Source organism: Lentinula edodes, assembly GCF_021015755.1.
Source record: "Lentinula edodes strain Le(Bin) 0899 ss11 chromosome Unknown C8R40scaffold_25, whole genome shotgun sequence".
NCBI lineage: Eukaryota > Fungi > Basidiomycota > Agaricomycetes > Agaricales > Omphalotaceae > Lentinula > Lentinula edodes.
Genome location: NW_025764331.1, coordinates 525577 through 548688, shown reverse-complemented (window position 1 = coordinate 548688; position 23112 = coordinate 525577). Strand labels below are relative to the sequence as shown.

The following is a 23112-nucleotide window of genomic DNA, read 5'->3' as shown; positions in this document are numbered from 1 at the left end:
AAGAAGCTATATTGACAATTGCCAATTCTCATCCTCACAATTGCTACGAGAGGACCGACAAAGTGCGTTGGGGCGCTACATTGGTGCCACTGACGCTTCACCAGTCGCTCCTTTCGTCTCCTTTTCTCCATAACACAGACAATTATTGGAAATCTTTAGTGTTGCAATATGATAGCAAGCCATGCTGCGTGTCAGTGATTGAGGGAATCAGAGGCCAACTTGGGTGCATAGTAAAAAACATTCCTTCCCTGCAGCTGCCTACTGCCCAGGTGGGCGCGCCGGTAGCGGAAACGTCCTAGATGTCGACAGGAAGAAGTTGATGATCGGTGAAGTGTGGTGGGAATACAGGGAAAGAGTATCACGGTGAAATGGTGGGTTCAAACTCCTGTCCACCTAGCTTGGAGACCAAGCCCACTGGAAGAAGAAACCTCACTAAAGGTTCGCCCTCATAGAGGGACGGTTTTCGGTTTACTGTCCACCACTCAGGCTTAGATACATCTTCTCTAGGTCAGACTCCATTAGTGTTTGCCGGCCGGTAGACCGCTTTATAGGCCATGTTATACAGACTTCATACCACCTACTACCACGTCAGCTGCCCTCATACCTACCTTGGATATATAAAAGCTATGTAATAATTGAAATCTCAGGTGGTCTTGCTACTGTAACCGTTTGAACTTGGAAAAGAAAATGCAAGCCAAAGCTGTTAAGCCATCGTAGACTCGGATATGACCGCAGGATATCTCTCTTGCTGCTCTTCCTTGCCCGTTCCTCTCAAGGTCAAGGAGGTTGAAATTTTACCTGTACGTACGTACACTTTGTTCAGGGCTTGATGGTTACTTACGAACTCGAAACGACTTTTCATCGGAAAAAAAAGAAACGAGAGCATGTGCATTATGTCTTCTCGAACACATGTCAGTGTTTCTATGCGCGCAGCGTTTTCATAATAAGTAGATGGAATCATGCCATCGCGGTAGGCTCACCCGTTAATGGTCGCTGCTTTCACAGCCCTCAACAGCTACTTACTAATGGCAGGGAGCCCAGCAATTTCAGTTTTATGCCTTCCGGTGCCCCAACCCGATCAGTTATTTGCGAATTTACAAGATGATATTCATCTATGTCCTGCGTAGCTTGGAGTAACCCTGATGAATCAGACTGTAAGCGCAACCCAACAAAACCCATGTCTTGAGCGACTGCCGAGAACAACGCTGACATCAATTATTTACTCAAAATAGTATGGATTCTGTTACACATCTTGTTTTCCTCGGTCTTTGATACAGGATACAGGTGAACGTTGAACTGTGTAAAGAAATAGATTCCACAAGGTCCCCGTCCGTCTTCAAATCGCTTCGAATCTTCAACAAAAGGAAAAGTATTCGGAGCTTTACGGCTGTCTTTCTTGGGTAAAGATGCGAATGATAATATTGGATTTTAGCATTGGTACTGTCATAGAATCAACATTGACAGCAATCACTGGTAGCATACACCCAATGGTCTCCGGCCGGCTTACTGAGGAACGTTCATATCGGGACGAATGACAGGCCAGTGAACTCCTGGACTTACAAGGTGTTGTATCAGCGCAGCAAAGTTCACTGCCGTGCAAGTGTTTCATTCTCCCCAGGACCCAACACATTACATCTTCTCTTTCCTTTAGCGGGCAGCTGCCCCCGCACTGCGCAGCGAAGGGGCCGATTACTCACTGGATTCTCGAATCTTCATTGATAGAGTATAAAAACATTAGCATGAGGCCAGTGAATCTCAAGTAACCAGTCTTCTACCACCCAAGCTCTCAATCATGAAGATCACTGTCGCCTTTTTTATTACTCTTGCGGTCTCTATCGGAGTCAATTGTGATGATAGCATCGATTGGAGTGCTCATCAATGGCAAGCCCCAACGGCAACCGACTCCAGAGGGCCATGTCCCGGATTGAACACGTATATCTCGAGATTTTTTTTCCTTGTCCTTGGCTGACCTCCCCTTGACAGCCTGGCCAACCATGGGTTTCTACCTAGGAATGGAAGCAATATCACCACTCCTGTGGTTCTCAATGCAATCAATGGTACCTACCTAAATTCACGATGCTGCTGACACTGTGTTTGAACTATCGTAGATGGATTCAACTTCCGGCCTATCAACATATTGCGTACTGCCGCAAAGCTTGGTCTTTTGACTACTGATGCGGAAGATAGTTTCAGTTTGAGCGACCTTGCACTGTGAGTAGATGTATTGGTCATTCGTTGACATCTCTTAACTCAGAATAGCCATGGCACTCTCGAGCACGACGCCTCTTTGTCCAGAAATGACTATGCTCTTGGTGACAACATTCACTTCAACGAGACAGTCTTCACTACCCTTGCAAACTCCAACCCGGGCGTGGATTATTACAATACTACTTCGGCCGCACAGGTTTTGGAACAGCGCTTGGCTGAAGACAAGATTGTTAACCCAGATCTCATCAATACGTTAAAGGATTTCTCCGTGCGAGCCATTGAATCCGCCTTCTACCTCAGCGTTATGGGCAACGTGACTACCGGGGTTGCACCGAAGAAGTAAGCACAAGAATTTAATTCTCCATTTACGACCTATGTACTAATCATGTTCAGCTTCGTGCAAATATTATTCCGGGAGGAACGCCTTCCTTTGGAGGAAGGTTGGAAGCCGTCTGAGACGCCAATTGACGACGATACCTTGGATGGAGTCTTGGAAGCAATCGAAGATGCAACGAATTGGGCTCCGTCTGGCGAAGTTATCTGTCCTTGGATTAGACTTCAACCAGAAGGCGACGTTACCATTGTACAGGGTTGAGTCACTGTATTCATGTCCCATGAATCCTTGTGCGAGAATAGTGCAAGCTCAACGGTAGTATCGAGAACAATATATTGAATTATGTGCATTCGCAGATATTGACTGAATCATAATGTTTGACCTACGATAGCAAAATACAGAGCCCGATCCAGAAAGGATGATGCCCATAACTCTAAGGCTCAGGGCCTGAAAGGAGCATCACTTGAATTAAGCACTGGCAGGGAAGGAAAAGCGAATGGTAATGACTCAACAGATGGAAGAAAACTTGGGCAAATGCATCCCAGGGTCCTCGGAAGAAGGAGAACGCAAATTGTAGAGATGAACTATTCTTTTGTCTTCTTCCTTTTCTGTTTCCCGTTTTGTAGTTTCACCCATGCCTCTTTGAATGTTTTTCCCGTTTCGTGAGTGACATAAGTCAATACAGGTGGCTCAGCAACTGTGAACGATAGAAATAAGTAGTACATTTTAGTTTATCATTTACTCACCTTTATCACCGTACAGTAAAGCGACTGAACCCCTGTGTTCCAAGTGGTGTGAGGATAAGAAGGAGGTCACAGACAGTGTGGTAAACATACGCAAAATAGACATCAGGCTAGATACACACAACAAGACAGTTAGCACCAGTGTATTGCTGAACGACCACGGCGATTGCCGACCTTCGAACCAGGAATTACACCTGGAAGCCGGCCCTTTGTCACATCCTGCAAGAACTGCATGTCGAAAGTTCCATTTACTCAAATTGATAGCTGTATGCGGATTCATGACCACAACTCACCTTGGGCCAGCCAAATGCGTTCAAAAAGCTCTTTTTTCTGGCATCTACTATACTGAATGACGTATGTTTGCAAATCTTGTGTAATTTTCTTGATGCCGGACCTACCGTATACCTTTTGCCGGTGAAAGTAAAAACTCTGTAGTCGAAGAAAAGTATCAGTGGGTCATTCAACGACTTGTCTGACCACTGGCAGAAGGCTTAAAAAATTGCTTACCAACTACAGCATAGTCTCCAGACTTTTCATCCAGTTCAGGGAGTGTCGTGAAGAGACGCCTGTAGTTTCCTATTTTACATTCACACCCAGTGTCACCCACGTTCGACACCGTGACGATAGACCTGATAGTAGTACAGATGCGCTTACCAAAGGGTTCTTGATATACTTCTTTCAAATTTCCTCCCTTATTCACGAGGTTTTCGGCATTGGGCGCAGTTGTAGGCAAGTACAAAGTGATTGGCTGGGAGGATGACTTGAAAGAACTTGGTCTTTTGGCTTCGTCATGAACACTATGGGCACGAGAGCTCTAGTAACGGAAGACCATCAAGTAGACATTGAATATAATTACTGACACAATGACTGCACTGATATCTTACCAATTCCTTTTGGTTTTTCAACAGAGAACCAGTTGGTATCGCCTTGACAGTGGAGGTAGCCAAAGGCAAGCACAAGCACAGGAATACCCTCATGAAGGAATGAAGGAAGTTTTGGAACAACATCTTCAAGTTGGAAGCGGGATCGAAATGACGGACCAACTCTAAATTTTGACGATGGACTGAAGTAGGATAATTAAAGGGGGGCGGTTCACTCACAGTAAATGGTTCAGCAAAAATACAACAGCGACCTGCGCGTGGGGGGTGGAAATAACCTAAATCATATCCATGTTAGTGTATCTTTTAAATGTTTCTCGCTCATAATTGATGGCGATGTCGATACGAGATGCGTCGGAACATTCGATTTGTGCTGAACATGCATCATCCAAAATCTGGCCTGTATCAACAGCTATCAGCATCCATATCTCTTTGGCTGATCTAAGCTAATACATCGCATTCATGAAACTGTTGAATGACGTGCATGTCATTCTTGAGGTACTCATCCCAATCCGAGTCATTTTCTCCAGAGTCCTCGATCGGATCCCGTCGTTGGTTTTCGCGAATACTAATTACCTCCGTGCTGCATTAGAGCAGGAAGATTTTGACTTTTTCAGCAAAGGAGATATGAATGCGTATCATTATATTGAGTCGTTGGGGGGAAACCTAAGGAAACTCGAGACGGTCCAAAAACTAAACGTAGTGCACCGGCTTACCGAGGATACAGCACACGTATTATCGGCCTCGGGCATTCTGCGCAGCAGGAAGAGCAACTGCCTAAGAAGATAACACAGGATAATAAAGGATAGTACACTCACGCACTCAACAATGGTGTTGAGAATGCTCTATCTATCTATCTATCTATCTGGATAATCTTGACCCCGGGATAGCCGCGAACATTTTGCGACTGTCCGATTGACAAGAACAGGTTGAGAAGGGTTAAAAGCGCTTGAGAATAGGAAACCTTAGGATCCGTAAGTATGAGAGACTGGTCACGTTTTTATTTGGGCAATCGATGCCTGATTTCTACCATGGGCGCTCCCGCGTTGAAGACATTCAGCATCAAGATAAATTGGACCCGGAGGCTGACAAAAAGATGAAGTCACTATGGAGCAAAGACTCAGAGTCAAGATCACAACTTCGGGGCTGGATATCTGATGAGCGTTTACAGCCCTCATTATTTTAGCTCATGCAAAATATCAGCTGTCGCTCTAATAAAGATGGTCGGTAGATGCAGCTCCGTCATCTCAAAAAAACTGAGTAGCTAACCATTTCAATTGATTATGGTATAGGTTATGCACCGTTCAGGTGTTCCATACGAAATCATGGGGCATGTTACAAGGAAAGGTCGTTGGAACGTCGCTGGTCATTCTAGACTCCTTCGCGCTACCTGTTCGGGGAACGGAGACGCGTGTAAATGCCGGTGCAGAGACAACAGAGTATATGGTGGCATATCATCAATGTAGCCAAAGTGTGCGTGGTTCACCTCGTTATCTCCATCGATCCTGATTCAACATTCGTTTACAGGCTGGAAGACCGGAGGATCTAGTTGACTGGTATCATTCTCACCCTGGCAATGGCCGTTGGCTATCTGGTATAGACGTCAGCACTCGGTTGAACGATCAGAAGCATACAGATCCGTTTGTTGCTGTGGTCGTACGTCTCGTCTCCTTATTCCCCAGGCTTTCCACATAAATAGGTCTGTAGGTTGATCCAAATCGCACCATGACCGCAGGCAAAGTCGACATTGGCGCCTTTCGCATGTACTTAGAGGACTACACTCCTGAAAACGTGGCTTCATCCGAATACCAATCCATCCCTTTAAGCCAGATCGAAGGTTTTGGTATACACGCAAATCAATACTATCCACTAGAAGTGCAATTGATTGAAATCAAGTCTCGAGACGCAGTTACTGGACTTGCCTTGGAACTCATACTGGGTTAACACTCTCAGTCAGAGCCCATTGGCTTCCGGAATTCCAGAACACATCTGGCATCGACTATGACTAGTTCTGATCTTCCAACAGAACTGAGTTTATGCCGTATCTCAGTTGATCTGAACCAGGAATTATACAAAGTTCAATCATCTGTGGCTGGAACCAAAGCATCCCCCAGTGTCCGCAAAGGACTCGAAAGACGTCATCGTCTCCAATCATTACTGATTGCTTCTTGGTGTACTCGCTCATTGGAAATTCTTACATCAAAAGGAATCATCAAAAGAGGAAAAGAAGGAGAACGAGCTCGCAAAGAGTGTTTAAGATAGGCTTGGCTTTTCATCTGTTCTCGCGATTGTGATTTTTTTTGACTGTCTCTACTTACGGTAGCAAAATCGCTGCTGAAGCCCGGCACGGACTCATAGTCATTTTCTCGATACGACCGGGAAGTGGACAAGCTGATACGTCCCAGATAGGGGAAAGTATGAACATCGGTTAATCACCAAGGGTTTGCACCTTCCTACTTTTGTAATCGCTAATGCATGTATATTATTTTGTAGAAACAAAGAAAGTTGGTTTGCATATTTGATCGATAACCTGGAGCCTTTCTATGAATCATGCATTTTGTGCACAAAAACGCGATATTCCTTTTTCCAATGTGGAATAAAATAGTCGTAATGATCTTTCCCGAAGTCCTCAATTCTACAGCAAGATGATTAACAAAGTGATCAGTGCACAGATCAGATAGCGATGTAACACAGACGCGCAACGTACGTGTCCTCCGTGACAAGGAGTGAAAGGTCAAGCTTCCGAAAAATGTTCCCGAAAATCAGATACAGTTCACACCACGCCAAACTGAGAGAAAACGAATCATTATCAGAGTGGGAAAAGCGAGGATATCGGGGGATCGCTGGTACGTACTTCATTCCTAAACTATTAGTATATATGTATAATTCAGCATTCGTCGTCAATAGGAAGCGTTCTGTCATACCAAATACGAGGACCTTTACTGAACGGAGCGAAATCTAGGCCCATCTTGTTGGTACTTGCCTCTAGTAGCCACCTATCGGGATTAAATGTGCGGGGATCGGGAAAGGCTTCGGGATTCATGTGCAAGAGCAGATGACTCATTTCCACGATGGTCTGCTCGAGATGAAGGATTCCGTCAGCGAAAGTGAATTTTAAGGAGGAACCGCTCTTACTCCCGGAGGAAGTCTTAGGCCACCTATCTCTGGGGTGGCAGAACCTACGACCCGAGGGAGGGGGTGAACCACCCCGAGTGAAAACCGAAGGGTTTCTTTGATGAACGCCGTCTGTGTACGAAAAGTATTTGAATGATGGACGGGTCAAAGCTGAGTATCACACACCAAATATGGCAAATTCTCAAGCGTAACGTAACTTATTGCCCTATCTGCATTGGGCCATATTTCAAAGAGCTCATCCATCAACTTCTGCCGGATTGACGGATACTTCAGAGCGTAGAATGTCCCGATGGTGCAAGCATTTCCGACGGTATCACTTCCTGCGCCAACGAGGGTGAATGCTTCATGGACAAGCGATGTTCTCGATGGTCGCTGCTGTTTATCCTTCGGTTCCAAAAGATGATGGTAAACTGTCTCATGCTCAACAGCGAGCAAAGCACTGGGATCATCTATCAATTTGTCCACTTGTCCTTCGTAACGTACTTTTAGATCCACGAATGGTTTGAACGCGGGCATGAACCAGAGAATGAGCTTCGGCGGCGCATTATTGGCAAAGGAAGTGAGGAAAGGAAAGTGCCTTTGGAAAGTGATAGTTTTCAGAGTTCCTTGTATTCCGAGGAGCAAGGGATGGCGGAACTTTGGATCACTGAGGGTGTTGGCTGATTCAGCGAAACAGTAGGAGGTGATTATGTCAAGAGTAAGTGCGCGGTATGCGATGGCCATCGACACAGTCGAGGTCGGGGAGTTGTAATTCTCTTTTAACGTGTCCAATAGCAGGTCAATCTAGACGCGAGTTCAACATTAATCATAAGCTATTTATATCGGAAGACACCTTTCTCTGAATTGTATATTCCAGAGCAACTACTGCTCGGCGCGAGAATAATGGTAGCAATAAGTTTCTTCTGCTCCTTGCCTCTTGTGGGTCACAGAAGCCGAAAGAGGCTTGGGGGCAATGAGCAACAATACCGGCATAGAATTCGGGTTCTTTGACCAATGTGGTACCATGGGTGTATATGTCATGGTAGGCTTGACTATATGAGAAGTGGAGCTGCGGATGGCAGCGAGAGTAAGGCATGGAGGGATTAGCATCCTTATAAGTAAGCTTGAACTAACTGTATTAGGACCAACTCGGACTACAGGACCTAGATTGTCCAAAACCATCGATCTTCAACGTCGTCCAGTGGATCTGGGAGCTGAAGCGACTCACCATATAGTACATGAAGCCTTTCAATTTCACCGATAAATTCTCCCCCTTTGATAATGTTATAATACGCCTCGTACCAACCAGAGAGCGCTGCTAGCGATGGCCCAGGGTACTCACGAAGCGGATGAAATAAAAGTCTGTAGAAGGCTAGTGCTCCAAAGTAGGCGCAAACCATAAGGCTAGTCAAAAGGATTAACATAATGGGCAAAAAATGTCGATGGGAGGACACAAATTGCTTGAAGATAAAGCCTTTGACATTACACTCATGATCATACTAATCACACAGTATACGAAATCCTTGAACAAGGTTTGATAGAAAAAAGCAACAAACGACTTGTGACTTGTAAATGGGTGCAATAGAACATTTCTAACGAATGACCTCCCTCCGTGGCTTCCGCTGTTTCTGCAATGCAAAAATTTCTGTGGCGCAAGCCGCATGGGAACACAACGATAAAACATGACTTCAAATACATAGACCTTCTTTTCCGTTCGCATCTTCCGCACCTTCTCATGACTCCCAATCAAAGATCCTGACCTATTTTCTTATCTGTTTTGAGCGCAATCTTTTCTGAATTCAAACACTAATAAAATTCCTGCTCCCGGCTCTTGAGCCTCCTGAAGGTGGAGAGTCTGTGCAACTTGTTTTTGACCAAGGATTCGATTAGCATTTTCTTGATTTCATAGTCAAAAGTCCTTGAATGAGAGTTGTCGGACTCCTCTTTTGTTTCGGACTCCTGATTTTGAACTCCTGTAAAACTTCGACTAATTTCTACGTTCAAGCGCCTGACGAGCTCCTGTCGAGAAGTTCGTAACAACGTTGAGTCATACATATGTGGACATACGGACTTGAAAACGCGCACCAATGCATCCCGAGTCAGGACGAAAGGATTTGCCTGAGAAGATTGAGCAGCCAATGGGGTTACGACAGGTGCAGCAATTATGGTTGACAAGTTCTGTCGTGAATTAGATTAAAGGTGCTCTAAGTCACGCTGAATGTAGTTTACCTCGAGCATGTTTTGTTTAAGTGAGATGATTTTCATACGGTTTTCTATGCTTTTGAGTTGGACATACATGGCTTCGACCTTATATTTATCATCCTCCGTACTGTCTGCGACATGGGTTGTCCAAATTCGTGAATCTGGAAATCTGTTTTGGGTTGTATCTTCGAAGGACACAAGGCCGTAGTGAGATTCTGCTATGGCGGTTTGTGCAGGTGGAGTGGAGTAACCATAGTTGTGCCCTAATGATAAAGAAGATTGGAATGTCCCGGAACTAGGAGCAAGTCCAGTAGCAGAGAGAAAGGCAGAATCTACCGTGAGCGGTGCTACAGCTCCAGGTCTATCACTGTTCGAAGTTGATGTGAATGTCGATGACTCTTTGAACGCCTTTAACCAATGCTTCAACTCATTCACTCTGATGATTAGTGGGTCAACCTTGAACGTCGTTAGGTCTGGAGGCATCAGGAATAGAGGAAGAGGTGGAAGTTGGGGAGGAAGGGAAGAACAACTCGAAGGAACCTTGAGAGACCGAGGACAGAGATCAATCGAAGCTAATTGTTCGGTAAGCTTACTCAAAGACAAATTCTTGTCTCGAGCTTGGGCTCGAAGCTCTTCGGAGCGTTCAATATGTATGATGGGCTCAACACAGAGTGCATTTGACTCTGCGCTGCCTGCAAAAGCTGTATGATCTGTTTGACTCTCTGAACTACCGCTTACTACCACGTCGAGCGAGGTTAGTGTGTCATGTAATTCTCCGGGTTCACAGCGGGCTAAAGCCCTATGAATTTGTTTGAGTTCAAGGTAGGCCCGATATATTTCTTGCATGAGCCTGTTCAGGTCAAGGGATCAGAATCTAACTTGCACTGGAAGAAAAGACGCTCACTGTATGGTCTTGTCTAGAATTGCCTTTTTAGGAGTTAAGTTTGAGGAAGTATTATGCAAGTTATCATTGAGAAATTCATCGGCCAGAGTGGACTTTGGAAGGGCGCCAGCATGTGTAAGGAAGCGTTTCGTTGCAGCTAAGTCTAATCTCATTCCTAGAAGAATATGAGGAAACGGCATTGATAGTAAGTAGCCGAGCGATGAAACACTCACTCTTGCGAGCTTTGGCACCTATGCCGTCGTCATAGGATTCCATGTTCAAGCGAAGCGCAACGGCGTTGTCATTCACGAACGCATATACGGCCAGTTGAGGAGGAGCTCTGCCGGACGGACACGAACACGTGGGTGCTTCTTTGCTTACTATATACTCACTTTTTTTCATGAAACAGACAGGACCAAGTTTTTTCACCAGGTTACTGTAACTTCCTATGCCATCAATTCCGTGCAACGTCGTATTTTAGCTGCAATGATCACTATCTATTACCAGTCATACTGAATAATTTCACCTCCGGTGTCTGTGGTTAGCTGAGGATGACAGATCTCGAATCAAAAGTCTTGCATCTTCCATCAACGATTCAGTTGTCTGAATGATATTGGTATCTATCACGGAAGCCTTCTCCCAGTAGCACCTGATAAAAGTTAGGGCACATATAAGGCCGAGTATTGTCCCCTCTACCAAGTTTTTCGGAACGTACACTCTCGCCTCAATAGCCGAAACAAATGAGTGAAGATTCTCCTCAGCAGTTAGTGTGGATGATAACGGGTGAGCTCGTTTTCCTACGACGTACGTACTTCCTCCAGCTTTCGTTAGGATGCTCGACCGGGTTCGGACGGCGCTTCGTACCCGCCATCCTTCGCAGGGGAGACAAAATAATTGCTACTGCCCGGAACCTGTCCACTATCGAGAATCTGGCGACAGAAGTCTCTGAGCAAGGCCTTGATGCCAATAATCTCAAGATTCTTGAATTAGATCTAGAATGGACCACAGCGAAGCTTGAAGGCGTCGTTAAAGAAGCGCTGAATACCTGGGGCCGGATCGATGTTTTGGTTAACAATGGGGGGGTCGGGATGAAGAGCCTCATCGAGGAAGCGGAGTACGTGTCTCTGCTTCAATGCATATGTAATGAACATTGACCCTGTTTTGCTTCTTCAGCGCCCGATTATTTGCCCGCCAGTTCCAGATCAACATGTTCGGGCACGTCGACGTCACGAACGCTGTACTTCCGTCTATGCGTGCCAGAAAGTCGGGCACCATTGTAGTACTCGGAAGCAGGAGTAGTTGGAGACCTGAACTGCCAGTGAGTAAATTGAATCTTCCTCCTCTGAACTAGTCGATGCTATTGGATTTTGCTTTGCATTTAGGCAACTGGTGAGTTCGTAGCCGTTTGCTGCGGAATTTCAAGGCTTACACACTCACGAAGGACCTTATGCATCTTCAAAAGCAGCTTTCACTGGTAAAGTTTTGCTAGAGTCATATAACATTCCATCTCCACTAACATAATTTCACATGTTTACTCCATCGATAGCGTATGCGGAGACTCTTGCAACTGAGCTGGCTTTTTTCTCCATTCGTGTGCTCATCGTCCAACCCTCCAGTTTCCGAACTGAAAACATGCTAACCTACCCGTACCACAACGACAAGCTTATCCCCGAGTACGATATCTTGCGTGAGAAGGCTCTCGCTGGTGCAGGAAGCCTGCACGGGAATCAACCCGGGGATCCCGTCAAGGCTATTGAACTAGTTGTCGATGTAGTAAGAGGAGAAGGGAAGGCTAAAGGGAGAAAGTTCCCCAGATATTTGCCCCTAGGCTCGAACGCGGGACAGGCGATCAAAGAGAAAACGGACATGATGAAAAGTGTGTTGGAGGAGTGGGGTGATGTTATCGGGAGTGAATTAGATTATGAGACAGTTGGTGGAACAAAGATGTGGTTTTCATGAGATACGGGAGAATATAAATGAGGAAAGCGTACGTGGATATGTTGGTATTTAGCAAGTACATAGACATGTTGGCTACAGAGATACATCAAAAGCACTGGGGGATACCACATTACAATTTCCAACGCTGTCAAGAATCAAAAGGATGATTTCCGAAACACCTGGCGAGTGATATTTCACGCAAGAACGCCGATAGGCTTGTGTGTTTGATTTCCAGTGGTGCGTGTTCATAGAAGGTATCAGCCACCCTCTTCCACACATTTGTCCAGATTGGGGAAGAGTATCCAATGTGAGCACGAAAGGGCATTGGCAACCTACCTAAATGAACTACATTCTCTCTGCCCTGAATCGCGAAACTCGCTTTGGAACTTCATCCATCGTTGGATTGTCATTTCGCCGTGAGGACGATTCTACGACATGCGAAGACATTATCGTTGGTGGTCGCTCTGGTCTCCTTTGAGATTCTGCACTGCGAGGAAAAGAAGGTGATTCAATGACCATGGAATTGAATATCGGAGGTTTGGGAACATTCGTATAATCAGCGCTCGGAGATTCAGATCGTTTCGAAGTACTAAGTTGAGGAACAGCACGTTCGACTACGGATGATTCCATAGCCAACTTTGGAGAGGACCGACGAGCGTTCGATACAGGAGTACTGGAACCCGACAAATCCACAGACGTACTTGGACTGGGCAGACGATCACTTTGAGTTTTTGCGAGTTTGAATCTGGAAGTTTTGGGTTTCTGTGGCAAAGGTTCGATCGGCGGAGTGAAAGGAGGAAGTGGGTCAGATCGTGAAGGTTGTGCTCTAGTTGACTGTTTCGTTGAGTCCCCACTACCACTGGTAATAGTATTCGGAGGGACAACGTAGATGTCTTCACCATTCGGACCTAGATTGTATACTTCGCCTTTTTGAAGAAGTTCGAGAATCTCCCTCGCAACTTCATCGTCTGGCTCACTCCCGCTGTCTCCGGCGTCTCCTCCGACCAGACGTTTCTGTTCATCTAGCTTGCCTAGACGTACAGCATGCTGCAGAGTCTGTGCAGCACCGGCGGGGAGTAGAGTAGGCAGAGTAGAAGAGCCGAGAGGTGAGGGAACGGAAGACGTCGCGTCTGTGTTTGCAACGGCGTACGAAGAAGCAAGGCGATTCGCTCGAAATTGAGACATGGACGAGGACGACTTGGGTTTATTCGAGGCAAGCTCTGGGAATGAAGGATCTTCATACGGTTCATGAGTGTGTGAAGTCAATGCGGCTGCCGTCTCTTTTCCGATTTTTCCTCGTTTCTGATGATATTCCAGGGCGATCTCGCGCTGGTGTTGAGCAAAGTCCCAATCGGTTTCCTCATCTAGATCCAAACTGCCCGACTCAGCGTCTGAATGTTCTGTATCGGAATTCTGGGGGACATTGTCATCGTCCGAAAGAGTATTAGAGTCCATGTCTGATTCGTCGTCAGAATCGCCAGCAGATGAATCGAGGATCTGGATTTTCGAGGTGGAAGGTTGCTTATTTTCGGCGAGTGGATGGCTTTGAAAAGAGGTGCTATGATCGCCCGGTGCCCTTTCGACGACTTGGAGCTTCATGAGCTGCTCACTTTGCCGAGTATAAACATCAGCAACAAGAGGTTTGGGATTCGGACGCAAGCGGCCTTTGGAAACGTCTCCCCAATCTGCAATATCTGTGGAGGTTTTAGAGCTAGGCTCAGAGGGTTCGACTTTTGTGGGGTCTTCGGAGGCAAAGCTAACACTTTTTTTCTTGATGTTCGGAGTGGCTGCTGTCTCCTTGACCGCAGAAGACGAAGCAGGAGAAAAGGATGAGGGCTGAATTTCTGCTTTCTTCGTGTCATCATCCTTGGATATTACGCTGCGTAACAAGGCCTTGCCCATCTTTTGATGAGTTTCTTTCAATTCAAGCAACCTCTGCCTCTCAGTCTTTCCATCATCGCGTTTTCTATCAAGCGCTTCTCTGCGCTCCTGCGCCTCTTTCTCTCGCTCGCTGCGTTGTTCTAACACCTCCTCTGCTTCAAGTAAATCAAGTATCCGTTCTCGTTCTCGTTTTCGAAGGTCACGCTCGGCAGGCGAGAGGGTTGACAGATCGATCAATGGAGGAGCTTCCGTGGTAATGGGTGAATCACTGGGATCGCTTGAGCTAGAGCTAGGCTGGATTTGGGACCGAACATGAGCAACTTCGGGCTCAGTGATATCAATTATTGGAAGTCCTTCTTCGTTAAGGAGCTACAGAAACGAAAACTATCAGTATATTGAGAGCATCGACAATGAATAATATAGAGTACCGTCTCGCTACCAGTAGGGACTGGTTGTCCGTCTTGATCATTGTAGGCGAAAGCATCTCTGACAACATCTGCTCCCATCAGCTCAGATAGTTTATCGGAAAGCCGTTGTAAGGCTTCCTGGGAGACGTTTTGCGCAGCATCTGGGCCAAAAGATTGAAGCAGGGTCTGTAAAGCTATGGTCAGATGTTCAGTGGATATGAGGTACTTTGTTTCTGATTATTAAATACACCTTCTGTGTTGTTCAAGGCCTCAGCCTGGTTCGGAGAGGCCATGATCGAGTGAAGGAAGGGAGCGTGACTTAGTGCTATTATGTAATGATAAATAAACAGTTCCACACTCTCCTCTCAACCAGCGTTTTTCACACCACCTTGTTTACAAGTTTACAGGATGATATTCATCTGTGTCCTAAAAGGACTCAGGCTACTCGTAACCCCCCACCGTGTTTTGGACACACATCAAACCTCATCAAACTAAAAAAAGCAGTTTTCTTCGGGTTTCGAAGTACTGCGCATGTAGGTCCTTCATGTGTCAAATAGCCAATAGGCTTAAGCTGATCTTTGATTTCTATGCTGCGCAAAGTCTTCTCTGCGCGCCAGATCTTCGGATAGCCTCGTTCAAAGCTTGTTGGACTCGCATTACGGTAATATGGATGGTTTGTGTTGATACGTGTGACTCCAATTATGGAGAATAAAGAAATGGATCTTCTACGATAAGGTTGAAATGTCCGCACGCGTTTGTGGTTGGCCGCAGGCGCCTGGAAGTATACATAATCTGATGATGGTCCAGGATCAGGCTTTCCACCACCCTTCCTCACTTCTCACCTCCCTAAAGAGATAGAATACTATGGATCGAGCCGCTAAACTCAGAAAGGTCTTCGAAGCAATCCTGCGAGGGTCACTTGCTATATCTCCTCAGCGTAGCGCTGACTTCCTTGATGCTATCACGAGCCAAGAGGATCCAGCAACCTGTGTAAGTAAGCTCATAAGCAGCAAAGCCGGGCTCAGTGCCTTGCAGGACTGTATGCGATATGATTTGAACACCAGTTTTCTCAACAATCGCGGTACAGAGGTTTTAGCCTACTTACAGGATCCTCGGTTGAAGGAAATTGCCGGGGGCTTGTTAATTCAGCAGGTTCTCATCAAAATTGTCGACCCTCCAATCTTTTGGTCCGCGTTTGTCGCAGCTTTTCGCAATGGGCGGTTGGGAGAGAAAGGACAGATTGCGTTTGCTGGGCTGTTCCTGCAGCTCCTGTCGTTTTCTGAAGTTGATGAAGATCATCGCGAGTTGGCAGAGGAAGATCAGCTCATGAACTTGCTTTTTGATTCACCCTTCCCTGCTGTTCGCGCTCTTGGTGCAAAAATCAAATCTGTCCTATCGGCCTCTATGGCAAATGTCGTCGTCGTCAGTGGATCGTTCAAACCCGGAGGCCGTCATGATAACGACTTCGCTGATTTTTGCCAGATAGCTGTACTCCCTACCGCCTCCGAGATTTCGTGTCAGGAGGAACCTTTTCTCCGTAAGAGCGACTTTCTTGAGGACCTTGGGACACTGGATCAACGCGTGCAGATGTACCTCGACAATCAGTTCAGGTTGTTGCGAGAGGATATGTTGCATGAGATGCGAGAAGAAGTTCAGATCGCCTTGAAACAGAAGCGGGGTTTCCACAGAGGTCTCATTATCGATGGGTTCAAGTTGCTCGATATGCATACTGGTCTTGACGACAAAAGATCTAAATGGGCTATCACCCTCCAATGCGAGACCGACCTCTGGATCTTCAAAAAAGTGAAGCCAAAAGAACGAAAGGCCTTCCTTGATGATAACCGTACTCGCTATTTCAGACATCAGGCTTTAGCATGCCTCATGGTAAATAATGAAATTGTTGCGTTCCCTACGCTGAATCGGGATGAGAATCTCTTGGCCCAAAAACCTCCCATTCTAGTCTTGCAGCTCGAGGGCAACCCCATTGTACAGGCATTGACGAAACTCAAGTCAGCACAGAGCCATCAAATTCGTGTCATACTTATTGATACCGCAGTCTTTGCTTTCGAGCCTATCCTGAAAGCTGTCAAGGAGATGTCGGAAATACCTCTGGCATCAGAGATCTTATTCTGGGATGAAGACAGTGTATTGAAGGGCCCAAGGCATATCGAGCCCCAACTACAGACATTGATTTCAACACTCAAAGCCCATCCTAAAGACGATCTACGAACTCATCTTAATACTTCTAAACCTATTACGTTGGACGAATCTCAGCACTCTTCGCTGCTCTCTGCGTTAACCCAGAATTTGGCATTGATACAAGGACCTCCAGGTATGTTCTCATCATGATAAATATGTGGAAGTTATTCATATCTACATAAGGAACCGGGAAGTCGTTTATTGGTGCGCTTCTGGCGAAGATAATCCATGACTTCTCCACCAAGAACATTTTGGTGGTGTGCTACACGAATCACGCCCTAGACCAATTTCTCGAAGATCTTCTTGATATTGGCATTCCAGAAAGTCATATCGTTCGACTAGGAGGGAAATCGACCGTTCGCACTGCTTCTCTAACCCTCAGCAGTCTTCAGAAGCAGAAGCTCAGCCCAAAAATGACAAGATCTGATTGGACACAGGTTGATGCGCTGAAGGCTCATGCGTCGAAACTCCACGCCAAGCTCCAGACCGAATACAGGAGATTTACTTCTATAAAGATATATTTGGGGCATATCCTTGGATACCTTGAGCTTTCTGACGACATCGAGGAAATGAGGTTCTATGATGCGCTATTAGTTCCGGATGTAGACAACCTCGAAGAGATGACGCATGTCGGAAAAGGCGGGAAGAATGTAGGACCTACCTATCTCATCGAAGCCTGGGTGAAGAACCGGTCTCCTGGAATATTTGCGGATCACCCCCGCATAAGGAGTGCTCGTGACATCTGGAATATGGCTTCACAAACTCGTCAAGATTACATCACTCGCTGGAAGAATAACATCGTTCGTAACGCCGCTGAGCGCATCCACGGCCTGGTGCAGCAATTCAACACCTGCCTCGCTCAAACGGACGCAATATTAATGCAGAAAGATGGTGAATTAGTTGGTAGCCGACGCATTGTTGGTTGCACCACGACCGCAGCGGCAAAGTACAATGAATACATCAGGACGGCGGAGCCTAGCATTCTTCTCGTCGAAGAGGCAGGAGAGATCCTCGAAAGTCATGTCGTGACTTCGCTAAACCCGAAGTCCGAGCAAATCATCTTGATTGGTGATCATAAGTACGTGGTATTCTGCATGAACTACACTTTGCGCTAAATTGAAATTTAGGCAATTGCGCCCCAAGGTCAATGACTATCGCCTCACTGTTGAAAAGGGGGAAGGGTATGACCTCAATATGTCACTCTTCGAACGATTGGTATTGAAAGGCTATCCACATACAACGTTACTGGAGCAGCATCGAATGAGGCCCGAGATATCCACTTTGATTCGGGAGCTTACCTATCCTGATCTGGTTGATGCCCCAAACACCCAGAACCGACTAACGTTACGTGGCTTGCAAGACGTTATAGTTTTTGTGAATCATACTCATCTAGAAGATGAACTTGATGTCCAAGACCGTCAAGATCTTACAGCGACTTCATCGAAGGAGAACATATATGAGATTGAGATGGTGCTTAAGATTGTACGATATCTAGCACAACAAGGTCTGTCACTATTCCTTGATGATACATCCTGCTCACTGTCGACCATGTCTGTTATGGCTCTACAGGCTATCGGACTGACGAAATGACGGTGTTGACTCCATATCTTGGCCAGTTGCAGAAGTTACGAAAGGCTCTTGCTGCTGACAATGACCCAGTTCTCAATGATCTCGATACTCATGATTTAGTCAGAGCAGGTCTAGTTCCCGCCGCTACAGCTGACGTCGCCAAACGCAAAATTCGGTTAGCTACGATAGGTACATCTTTGAGTCGCAGTCCATTTTTTAAAAACGCTATGTACTAATCCCATTCTCAGATAATTACCAGGGCGAAGAAAGCGATATCATTATCACTTCCTTAACCAGGAGTAACACGAACCATGATATAGGGTTTATGAGTGCGCCCGAGCGTCTTAACGTATTACTTTCACGTGCTCGTAATGGTCTTATCATGATCGGGAACGCCGATACGTTCACTAATGCTCGGAGAGGCAGTGAACTGTGGACGAAGTTCTTCGGACTCTTGAAACGTGATCGCCACATTTACGAAGGATTCCCCATCAAATGCGAACGGCATCCTGATAGGATGTCTTTGCTACGAGAAGCCATCGATTTTGATATGAAAACTCCGGATGGCGGGTGTCTTGAAGACTGGCAAGTTCACACTGCACATGTCTGAGGCTTAAATACTTATGGATTTTTATTAACAGCGGTACTATGCTCAAATGTGGCCTCCATTGCTGTCCGTCTAAGTGCCATCAGCTGGCTGACCATTCCAAGATGGCATGTGAAGCAATAGTTCAATTCAAATGTCCAAAGAACCATAACCAACGCTACAAATGCTCGGAGGGACCTCTACTTTCTTGTAAAAAATGCGATCAGGAGGCCGATGAAGTAAAGAGGAAGCAACAACGCGCCCTTCAATCACAGCGAAAACAAGAAGCACAGAAGGTGGAATACGAACAGAAGTTGAGAGAGCTAAATGAGCAAATTGACTCTGAGATGGAAGCTGGACGGGCTGTAGAAGAACAGAAAAAAAGGCAAGAGGTGTTACAGCAAAAGAAGCGGGATCTCCAGGAAATCAGCGCGCGAAATGCCAACAGATTGGTTAATTCCTCTCCAATCTCCAATTCCATGCCGCTGCTACGACCTCTTTCGGACCTCTCTCAGACTAGAAACACGGAGCCTTTCATTTCTGCTGCTTCACCATTGCCTGTTTCGGTCTCAACTTTGGCCCCTTCCGATATGCCTACTCCCCTGAAATCCCCCCTTCCTACTCCTCTAGATCCTGCTGCAGCGGGATTATCACAAGCAGAAAAAGAATGGCAGCGCCAGAAGGATCTCGAAGGTGCTTCGAACGAGGCTATTGATAAGCTCATGAACTTGACAGGCCTTGAAGAGGTGAAAAACCAGGTGCTGACTATCAAAGCTAAGATCGACCTTGTAACGCGACAGAATACCTCGATATCTGATGAACGATTCAATATATGTATGTTAGGAAATCCTGGGACCGGTATGCACATTTATCTCTCAAGAAGTGTCGGATCCTATGCGATAGCTAATATGGGTTTCTCACATTAGGCAAAACGACCGTAGCTAGGATTTACGCTCAATTTTTGTCTTCGGTCGGCATTCTTCCAGGAAACGAGTTTATCGAAACCACTGGTTCCAGGATAGCTAACGATGGTGTACCTGGTATTAAAGCACATATCGAAGCTGTCCTCAATGCCGGAGGAGGGGCCATCTTCATTGACGAAGCTTACCAGTTAGTCAGTGAAAGTAGTATCCAAGGCTCACAGGTGCTTGACTTCATACTCGCCGAGATGGAGAACAATATCGGGAAGCTGGTTTTCATCCTGGCCGGGTACAATAAACAGATGGAGAAGTTCTTTGAGCACAACCCAGGCTTATCGAGCCGGGTCCCCTATAATCTGAACTTCAAGGATTATACAGATGGGGAACTGTTGAAGATGCTGAGGAGGTTGATAGAAAAGAAGTACCAGGGGAAAATGGAAGTTGAAGGCGGTCTTGAAGGACTATATGCTCGGATCGTTGCTCAACGTCTGGGTCGAGGGCGCAACAGAGCCGGCTTCGGTAATGCTAGAGCTTTAGAGAATGTCTTCAACAAGGTCTTAGAACGACAAGCTAGGCGAATAAACGAGCAGCGAAAGAACGGAGCTCGTCCGAATGATTTTCTTTTGGTGAGGGAAGACCTCATCGGCCCAGAGCCTTCTGGTGCTCTCGAGCGAAGCACTGCTTGGACAAAACTTCAGAAACTCATTGGTCTATCTTCAGTCAAAGAAACCGCTCACAATCTCATCGACATGTTGCGCACCAACTATCTGCGCGAACTGAAAGAGAGCAAGCCAATTGAAGTGTCTCTCAATAGAGTTTTCACTGGCTCACCTGGTACAGGTAAAACCACCGTCGCGAAGCTTTATGGTCAAGTTTTAGCAGATCTTGGTCTTCTTAGCAATGGCGAAGGTAATAATTCATCTTGTCTAAATAACTTTTCTTTGACGCTTTATGCTCTGTAGTTGTTATAAAAAATCCTGCAGACTTCCTAGGGGCTCATCTTGGACAGTCTGAAGCAAACACGAAAGCGATCCTCGTCAGCACTGTGGGGAAAGTCCTAGTGATAGACGAGGTGAGTGTGCAGAATTGACTTGTCTTCTTTAGCTAACGCCCAGCCTAGGCTTATGGCCTGTACGGCGGGTCCTCCCAGAATGGATCCGATATCTACAAGACCGCAGTCATTGACACAATTGTTGCTGAAGTTCAGAGCGTACCAGGCGAAGATCGATGTGTTCTTCTTCTCGGGTATCAAAAGCAAATGGAAGAAATGTTCCAGGTGTGTGATATCTTGCTCCGTGGGACAGACTGCTATATGGTTTATTTTCAGAATGTCAACCCTGGTCTCTCTCGTCGGTTTGCGATAGATGATCCTTTCAAGTTTGATGACTTCACCGAGGACGAACTCATGGAAGTTTTAGATATGAAATTGCGAGAGTCAGATCTTGAGGCTTCTGATGACGCTAAAACTGTTGCCAGAGAGTGCTTGGGACGCGCTCGTAATCGCCCCAACTTCGGCAACGGTGGAGACGTTGAAAACCTGATCAATAAGGCTAAAATGCGGTACCAATCTCGTCAAGCCTCTCTACCCTTGCACCAACGCTCCGTTGATATCATTCTGCAACCCACCGACTTTGACCCAGAGCATGACCGCCAAAATCATGCTTCAGCAAATATGGCAAAGCTTTTTGAAGATCTAGTGGGCTGCGATGACATCGTGCAAAAATTGGGTAAATATCAAGAGACTGCAGCCAACTACAAGCGTTTTGGGAAGGATGCCCGGACAAATATACCCACTTGTTTTGTTTTCAAGGGCCCTCCAGGTCTGCAATTGCGCTCATTCTTCTCTTACACTTAGTTCACTGATTAGTTTTGCATCTATTCAGGAACAGGGAAGACTACCGTCGCTCGAAAGATGGGTCAGGTCTTCTATGATATGGGTTTTCTGTCCTCGAAGGAGGTGATTGAATGTTCGGCTTCCGATTTAGTGGGACAATATGTTGGTCACACAGGCCCGAAAGTGCAGAAGAAATTCCAACAGGCCCTTGGCCGCGTTCTCTTCATTGATGAAGCCTATCGACTTGGGGAAGGTCATTTTGCACATGAGGCTGTCGACGAAGTAGTTGGTCTTCTCACGAAAGAGGAATTCATGTCAAAGCTCGTGGTCATTTTAGCGGGCTACGATGACGATATGAACAGACTGATGGCGGTCAATACCGGTTTGTCTAGTCGATTTCCGGAGACCATTGTGTTCAAGAATATGGGGCATACACATTGCCTGGAAGTATTGAACAAGGCTTTGCGTGCCGAGGATGTTGTGATCGAGGAGTCATCTCGTATTTATCTGGAGATGGCGAGTATCTTGGATCAAATTTCTGCCCTTCCAGGCTGGGGAAATGTCCGTGACGTTATGACATTAGCAAAGCAGATGATTCGTGAAGCATATTCTGACCATGGCACCAGCCTTCCACTCAGACTTCCAAACGATCGAGCTATTGCCGTCATGAAAGATATGCTCGCAGAACGTCAGAAGCGGTCTGCGAGCCGATTATCTCCCACCAAGACGTCTGCCGCTCAAAACGATTCTCCTTCTCTGTCTCCTCTTCCATTTACTCCCTCTATCTCAACTTCGACAGCACCTCCCAGCGCGAAACCAGAAATAGTTCCCGGCCACAAAATTATACAAGATCCTGTAACGAATACCAAGCGGGACCTCGGAGTTTCCGACTCGATATGGCACCAACTCCAAATTGACCAGAGAGTTGCGGGTGAGAGAGCGAAGCAAATCATCCTACTAGAGCATAAGGCAAAGGAAGCGAAAGAGCAGGAAGCGAAAGAAGCAGCCCAAGCAGCGCTGTTGATAAAGCAGGCCAAAACAAACGCTCATGATGCAGCGAAATTGATGGAATTCAAACGCCAGCAGGAGGAGATGCGCCTTCGAGCACTTAAAGTCCAAACCGAGCGCCGGAAACTCGAGGATGAATTGGAAGCTCGAAAGGAAGAGGAGAAGAAAGAGGCTCGGGCACAACAGAAACTCCGCACTTTGGGTCTTTGTGTTGCCGGATTTCGGTGGATCAAGCAAGATGGTGGGTATCGCTGCGCAGGAGGAGCCCACTTTGTAGACAATGCCGCCTTGGGAGACTGATTAGACTTTTTTTTTTGGCTTGGACTTGGGCGCTCTCTTTAACCACTCAAAGTTCAAGCGCTCAAGACTAACGCTGAAAGCTGGAGGCAAAGAAAAGACTCATGTAAC

The 23112-nt window shown here is 46.3% G+C and overlaps 8 protein-coding genes across 8 annotated transcripts; 4 read left to right on the top strand and 4 right to left on the bottom strand.

The window, feature by feature from the left end:
- Positions 1–1792: 1792 nt before the first annotated feature.
- Positions 1793–2803, top strand: C8R40DRAFT_1049786 (Peroxidase, family 2-domain-containing protein; the record flags this gene model as incomplete). The annotated part of the gene is made up of 5 exons (XM_046224587.1): positions 1793–1932; positions 1984–2057; positions 2109–2211; positions 2260–2547; positions 2602–2803. The coding sequence occupies 5 exons, from the start codon at positions 1793–1795 to the stop codon at positions 2801–2803; spliced, it is 807 nt and encodes a 268-aa protein (XP_046084749.1).
- A 99-nt stretch (positions 2804–2902) lies between these two features.
- C8R40DRAFT_1112985 (uncharacterized protein) lies at positions 2903–4408 on the bottom strand. The gene is made up of 10 exons (XM_046228439.1): positions 4170–4408; positions 3940–4099; positions 3793–3861; positions 3684–3714; positions 3579–3630; positions 3460–3513; positions 3379–3395; positions 3289–3320; positions 3055–3239; positions 2903–2989 (listed from the first exon to the last, which is right to left on the bottom strand). Exons 1-9 carry the CDS (start codon positions 4290–4292, stop codon positions 3127–3129), a joined length of 651 nt encoding a protein of 216 aa, XP_046084748.1. The 5' UTR covers positions 4293–4408; the 3' UTR covers positions 2903–2989; positions 3055–3126.
- Positions 4409–5232: 824 nt separating this feature from the next.
- On the top strand, positions 5233–6642 carry C8R40DRAFT_1112976 (uncharacterized protein; the record flags this gene model as incomplete). Its single annotated transcript, XM_046228438.1, has 10 exons — positions 5233–5288; positions 5335–5423; positions 5506–5636; positions 5691–5819; positions 5871–6038; positions 6067–6115; positions 6214–6239; positions 6268–6306; positions 6370–6412; positions 6504–6642. Coding segments are annotated over 10 exons (822 nt in total), but the record flags the coding sequence as incomplete, so codon positions are not given.
- A 6-nt stretch (positions 6643–6648) lies between these two features.
- C8R40DRAFT_1112970 (cytochrome P450) lies at positions 6649–8829 on the bottom strand. The gene is made up of 9 exons (XM_046228437.1): positions 8506–8829; positions 8412–8440; positions 8131–8346; positions 7464–8081; positions 7299–7409; positions 7088–7239; positions 7018–7029; positions 6871–6951; positions 6649–6798 (listed from the first exon to the last, which is right to left on the bottom strand). The coding sequence occupies exons 1-9, from the start codon at positions 8699–8701 to the stop codon at positions 6705–6707; spliced, it is 1509 nt and encodes a 502-aa protein (XP_046084746.1). The 5' UTR covers positions 8702–8829; the 3' UTR covers positions 6649–6704.
- Positions 8830–8832: 3 nt separating this feature from the next.
- On the bottom strand, positions 8833–10828 carry C8R40DRAFT_1112968 (uncharacterized protein). Its single transcript, XM_046228436.1, has 6 exons — positions 10777–10828; positions 10596–10724; positions 10384–10537; positions 9507–10329; positions 9363–9455; positions 8833–9296 (listed from the first exon to the last, which is right to left on the bottom strand). The coding sequence occupies exons 2-6, from the start codon at positions 10636–10638 to the stop codon at positions 9084–9086; spliced, it is 1326 nt and encodes a 441-aa protein (XP_046084745.1). The 5' UTR covers positions 10639–10724; positions 10777–10828; the 3' UTR covers positions 8833–9083.
- On the top strand, positions 10829–12424 carry C8R40DRAFT_1112967 (uncharacterized protein). Its single transcript, XM_046228435.1, has 6 exons — positions 10829–11145; positions 11194–11476; positions 11536–11680; positions 11745–11751; positions 11804–11836; positions 11909–12424. The coding sequence occupies exons 1-6, from the start codon at positions 11103–11105 to the stop codon at positions 12319–12321; spliced, it is 924 nt and encodes a 307-aa protein (XP_046084744.1). The 5' UTR covers positions 10829–11102; the 3' UTR covers positions 12322–12424.
- C8R40DRAFT_1112964 (uncharacterized protein) lies at positions 12425–14931 on the bottom strand. Its single transcript, XM_046228434.1, has 3 exons — positions 14839–14931; positions 14610–14782; positions 12425–14550 (listed from the first exon to the last, which is right to left on the bottom strand). Exons 1-3 carry the CDS (start codon positions 14879–14881, stop codon positions 12646–12648), a joined length of 2121 nt encoding a protein of 706 aa, XP_046084743.1. The 5' UTR covers positions 14882–14931; the 3' UTR covers positions 12425–12645.
- Positions 14932–15452: 521 nt separating this feature from the next.
- On the top strand, positions 15453–23004 carry C8R40DRAFT_1161576 (P-loop containing nucleoside triphosphate hydrolase protein; the record flags this gene model as incomplete). Its single annotated transcript, XM_046230141.1, has 11 exons — positions 15453–16920; positions 16971–17865; positions 17915–18291; positions 18357–18545; positions 18605–18941; positions 18998–19800; positions 19869–20771; positions 20825–20934; positions 20983–21138; positions 21190–21682; positions 21746–23004. The coding sequence occupies 11 exons, from the start codon at positions 15453–15455 to the stop codon at positions 23002–23004; spliced, it is 6990 nt and encodes a 2329-aa protein (XP_046084742.1).
- Between the last annotated feature and the right edge of the window lie 108 nt (positions 23005–23112).